The 6,080-nt window shown below is 35.9% G+C and overlaps 1 protein-coding gene across 1 annotated transcript; it reads left to right on the top strand.

Moving 5' to 3' along the window:
• Window positions 1–2,877: 2,877 nt before the first annotated feature.
• LOC107057937 (probable WRKY transcription factor 27) lies at window positions 2,878–3,885 on the top strand. Its single transcript, XM_015303100.1, has 3 exons — window positions 2,878–3,104; window positions 3,185–3,298; window positions 3,453–3,885. The coding sequence occupies exons 1-3, from the start codon at window positions 2,878–2,880 to the stop codon at window positions 3,883–3,885; spliced, it is 774 nt and encodes a 257-aa protein (XP_015158586.1).
• The last annotated feature ends 2,195 nt before the right edge of the window (window positions 3,886–6,080 follow it).

The following is a 6,080-nucleotide window of genomic DNA, read 5'->3' as shown; positions in this document are numbered from 1 at the left end:
AGACAGTCAGTCAGTTAGTATTGAGTCTCTCATCTATGTATATATGTAAATATTCTATTTTGAGACTCGAGCTGCCTTTTGGCATGTTATGCATCAGTTGGTTGTTTTATAACCTTTCATTGCATTGAGTTGTGCTGTTGAGTTAAGTTTCCGCTGAGTTAAGAAAGCCAGGCCAAGGGTTCGCCTGAGGCCAGCAATGGTCTCCGGGTGCCGGTCCCGCCCAGGGTGTAGGCTCGGGGCGTGACAGGTTGACTACTATGAATGAAGAGCTAGCAACCCTGAAATCTAGTGACACATGGATGTTGGTACCTCGACAACCTCATATGATCATTGTTGGGTCTAGATGGGTGTTCAAAACAAAACTAAAGTCGGATGGGTCAGTGGAACCCTTTAAGGCTAGTCTCGTTGCCAAAGGTTACAATCAGCTTGCCGGTATCGACTTTGTTGACACTTTTAGTCCCGTTGTCAAAACTACAACCATTCACATTTTGTTGTCGATCGCAACCACCCTACATTGGGAGATTAACCAGCTAAACGTCAAGAATGATTTCTTACATAGTGATCTCAGTTCTAATCTATGTAGATTTTTGTATTTAACAATATTTTGAGTGTTGCATCGAAGTTGGGAAGTGCATGCGTGTAGTTTCCCTTCTCAATACATTACAAGTTACAACATGGCGAAGCTAGGATTTGTATTAAGGGCTTCCAAAATATAAAGATAGAACACACAACCTCAAACAATTTGTGTAACCCCTTAACCATTACGCTAAACCTTCAACTTGTATTACGAGGTGTTAAGACTTGTATATATATTTATTAAACCAAATTTTGACGTATATATACAATGTAATTTTCCAACGAAGAGGTGTCGTTTGACATCCCTTGCCCTAGAGCAGCTTCCCCCCAGTCTATAACATATATTGTTGCTTCATCAAAGTTATTAACATCTTCTTATGTGATGTGGTAATGTTCCACCAAATATCTTTCTTAGAAAAATATTGACTATAATTATTGGCCCACTTTGACATTCTTGTAAAGTCAAGGGGCATAAAATTTAGAGTTGTCAAAAAGGGCCGGTCCAGCCCCACCCAGTGTAAGCCTCGCGGACCAAGGAATTTGATGGGCTAGGGCGAACCGGTCCTTCATTTGGAAGAGCCTAAAAATGCACAACCCAACCTAACCCTAGAAGGGCCGAGGGATGGGGCGGGCTAACCCTTTTTTTTCAAACTTAAAATTCTATAACATCAAGAAAATGAGAAGATTTTCAAATCAAATATGACAAACAATGGTGTGTTTCAATAAAACTAGCAAAAAATCTAGTGTTATTAGCATGTATCTACGATACTAGATACACGAGATACATGTATCTGGTGTGATGCATTCTAGATACACGAGTGAGATAAGAGAGTGACGAGTGAAATTGGAGGAAGGCGAGGGCGCTGGATTTGTCTATGTATCCTAGATACATGTGAATTCACTTGAATAGAGTGTATCTAGAACAAATTAAACTAATTTTGAGTCCATGATCCTGAGAACATGTATCTGGATGTACCAAAATATAATAAGATTCGTAATATAACAACATAACATGCATTTAAGTAATTAGCTCATATACTAGTGAGATTGTAGTAAATTACCCTTAAATAAATAGTTTTGGCCTATGGGGCGACCCCGACCCGGCCCTTATCAAGCCTCGAGGGCCAAGGGATTATAAGCCCTAGTTTTAAATGGGTTTGAAAAATCCTATTTCAACCCTACCCAATAACGAGTTGGGTTGGGCCGATCCCATGTGTTAAGCCCATTTTGACGGCTCTAATAAAATTATTGTAAATTTTCTTTTCTTAAAGACCTTATTTTTTACTATTAAAGATTTTTTTTAATTGAAAAGATTAAACTTTTAGACTCTTTGACAAAAGGGTATAAAAGATTATCTTTTATTATATATTAATTATCCACACAATGAAATGGAAAAGAACATTAAATATTCATTAAATGTTAATTGAATATGGATGTGCCGGAGTAGGTGGATACCTCTCTGAGTTCCCTATATAATAAGCCAATCTGGTTCGTTTTTCTTCATCTCAGTCTTTGATTTTCAATTTTCTCCCCACTAAAAAAAGTTCTCAGTTATTTCCTTCATAAATCAGCCTCCTTTATTATCTTTTTCCTCATTCTTCTCTCACAGAAAATATTATTAGTTTCTTTTAATAAACACATTAATAAATTCTTAATGATTTTCTTGCCCCTATCTCATTTTTTCTGCAGTTAACTAGATCTAAAATGGAGGATAATAATTGGGATTTAAGCGTTGTGGTAAGAAGTTGTAATAGTAATGGACCTAACAATGTTACAGATCCTAACTTAGGCTTGGTGTCTTTTGAAAATGATGATTGGAATACTTTTGACGAAATTTTTTTTACTGACATGCCTAATTTTAATGACTTATATGAGATTTTCTCTATAGATTTTCCAGTTGCTCATCAAGAAAAAATAGATGATCAGGTCATAATCATGGACCAAAATAATAATCAAGAGACATACTCACATCCCATTCAACCAACTCAAATTAATCAACAAATCATTCTTCCTCCACCACCAACAACAATAACATGTGTGCCAACAACAACTACGACACCACAAGAATTGATTGATCAACAACAACAACTCAAAAATTTTGATGACCAGGTCATAATTATGGACCAAAATAATAATCAAGAAATGTACTTACATCCCATTCAACAAAATCAATTTAGCCAACAAATCTTTCTCCCTTCGTTACCAACAACGATAACATGTATGTCAACAACAACTGCAACACCACAAGAATTGATTGATCGACAACAACAACCTAAAAAATTAGATGATCGGGTCATAGTCATGGACCAAAATAATAACCAGGAGATGTACTTACATCCCATTCAACCAACTGAATTTGGCCAACAATTGTTTCTTCCTCCATCACCAACAACGACATCGTGTGTGGCAACAACAACTACAACATCACAAAAATCGATTGATCTACGACAACAATTTGTGATGCAGGATCAAGTTTATCCTAATTTCACTATGCCCATGAAGATTCCTCTGATCGAAACTTGTAAAAGGTAACTACTTCCTCTATTAAATTTTAAGTGTGCCTGTTTAGAGTTTTTATTTTAATACTTTAATTTTAATTTGAAATCAGAAAAAATCAGTCAACAAGAGTTATCTATGAAGTGTTGCAAGAGGAATTCATAAATGATAAATGGGCATGGCGTAAGTGTGGTCAGAAGTCAATCAAAGCTTCTCCATTTCCGAGGTTTGTTCTCTTTGTCATTTTTTCATATCGTAGAAAATGTTGTTTAGTTCTTAATTTTCATGATAAAAAGTAGTAAAAAAAATATTAATGGTAAATATAGACAAGTGTAATATTTGATCAATACTAATTATATTTTGTGTATCTGATATATCAGGAACTACTTTAAGTTTAGTACATCAAGATTCTGCGAAGCAAAGAAAATAATTGAGAAAAGCCCAAAGAATGAGAACTATTTATTGGTGTCCTATTCTGGTGAACACAACCATGATCCTCCTACATATCGTAGATCTCTTGCTTTATATAGCAATAGTTCCAAAAACAAACTTCCAAAAAGCATAAATATTGTGCCCAAAGCATTAAACTTGAATGCATCATCGGCCTCGTCCAAGCGTGCTAAGCGTTTAAAAGTTGATGCCTCTTCAATTAGTCGAACCGCAGCTACACTTGAAATTGAGAGAAATAATAAAACGATTGATGTTGTCACGGAGAACAAAGACGATGGTGAAGAGGAGGAGAACGCGTATGACAATTTTTTCATGGGGTTTGAAGAATTTCAAGAAGTTACTGCTTCCATCTTATGGGAATGAAATGAACAAGAGGAATTGTTCTTTTTTCTCCCTCTCCACCAACTCTATTATGTGCACCTTTTCTCTTCTAGTCATGTTTTTTTTTTTAGTTACAAGTGGGGTCAAAATTTTAGATTTATAGTTTGTTTTGTTTAACCATGTCATAGAAAATGGTGCTTCTCTAGATAGCTAGATATGAATCATTTCCAGTTTTGTTATTTTTGTTGTTTTTTAATATGAAAATTTGATCCCTCTTGGAAGTTGTTGGTTTTATTTTCTCAAATAGTTCTTTCTTTAAGAAAAGTCACCGGTCTCAAAATCTCAGTTTATACATTAAATTGTACGAAGTATTAGAATATCACAATTCAATTTCAGAAGCTATATATATGAGTGTTATTGATGCATGCATTAACCATTTCGAAGGAATTTTCACACTAAAAAATCAATTGTATGTTCTTGTGGATTATTATTAATTTAAAAGATAGAATAAGTAATTTGTTTTAGTACTCTGTTAAATTATTTTTTGATGGTATAAATTTCTTCTCTATATCATCAATGGTTTATAAATATCTCAACAACCATTTTGATTTTCTTATTTCTGGTTCTTTTTCTTTTGCTAAAGGACACTTTTATAGTCATATTATCTTTGAGCAAGAATGTCACACCCCAAATCCGGATGTGATGGCACGTATCCATTTCCCACCGGACACGTCAGCCTAACCCAACCACAACGATAGAGAAGTAGAAATACGAGAATAAAAGATAATAAATAAGCGGAAGACTTTAATTAAGACTCAACACTACCCAGAATTGGTTGTCACATGTACAAACCTCTAAATACAGAATTCGAATAAAAATATACAAGTCTCAGAGTATAGTTCTCGAATAGAACAAAACTGAAAGTAAAGATAACTCAAGGGCACGTCTGGAATGAACCGCTACCTCTCGAGTATGTCCCAAAGCTCAATCTGCTAAAGAAAATACTAAGCCGAATCTGAGAGAGCTGTCAACCTACACAATTGTGTAGAAGCAAGGGTGAGTACCGAAAACCACAGGTACTCGCAAGTAACTCTAAACTAAGCAAAACTAGCAGCTACAAACAACTCCTTTCAATCCCAACCGAACCACCGAAACTTCATTCTAACAGCGAACCAACAACCTATACTACACAATTCATAATCAACATATATATCCAACAGTGTCTCAAAATCAACCTCATATCCTCATATAAGAGCAAATAGATCATATATCACATGAAGAGGGGCAAATAGGTAAAATCCACACACCACAGACAAAGATGAAGTGAAATGCGATGCAAATGCAATAATGATGTCATGTAGTCGTGATGCATGTCTGTCCTACGATACACATCTGTTGACGTAATCAGTCCGCGCTGAATACTCAAATCAGAACCCATGGGGGCCACACATGGACCATGTATCACCGCCGGAACCAGATCCCATCGGCATCCAAATCGCTAGCCGGAGCTAGTCTCAACTGTGTCTCATATCCATCCATCCTCATATCAGTGTCTCAGAACTCATGCAACAGATAGTTCACACATGGGATGAATAATGAATATGCACATGTCATCAATCACAATCATATCACGATCACATCATAGTATTACACATCATCTGTCTCAATCACAACCATATCACGACCACATCATAGTATTACACATCATCTGTCTCAATCACAACCATATCACGACCACATCATAGTATTACACATCATCTGTCTCAATCACAACCATATCACGACCACATCATAGTATTACACATCATCTGTCTCAATCACAACCATATCACGACCACATCATAGTATTACACATCATCTGTCTCAATCACAACCATATCACGACCACATCATAGTATTACACATCATCTGTCTCAACATCAATGTCTGTATCAATCATAGCCTACTCATGCTCTTCTATCCCCTCAATATGAGTTATCACATGACTTATTCAACAAATTCAAGTCACATATAACACATTTAGCTCGTTTTATTCCCCATCTTTCATTTACAACAATTTCAATCAACAAATAAAACCCATCCTCAATCCCCATTACTCCCCAACACAATTAGGAAAGTAGTCATGCGTAGTCTAAGAGTTTTACAAAGTTTGGAAGCCACTTGCCTTAAAACGAACTCCAAAAGTTACTTGACTTGAGCCTTTCCTTTCCGAGTAGAATCCGGATCACGATAATCTA

The sequence above is a fragment of the Solanum tuberosum genome, unplaced genomic scaffold (assembly GCF_000226075.1).
Source record: "Solanum tuberosum cultivar DM 1-3 516 R44 unplaced genomic scaffold, SolTub_3.0 scf00400, whole genome shotgun sequence".
NCBI lineage: Eukaryota > Viridiplantae > Streptophyta > Magnoliopsida > Solanales > Solanaceae > Solanum > Solanum tuberosum.
The sequence above is the reverse complement of the archived record's forward strand: the minus strand, read 5'-3'. Positions and strand labels throughout refer to the sequence as shown.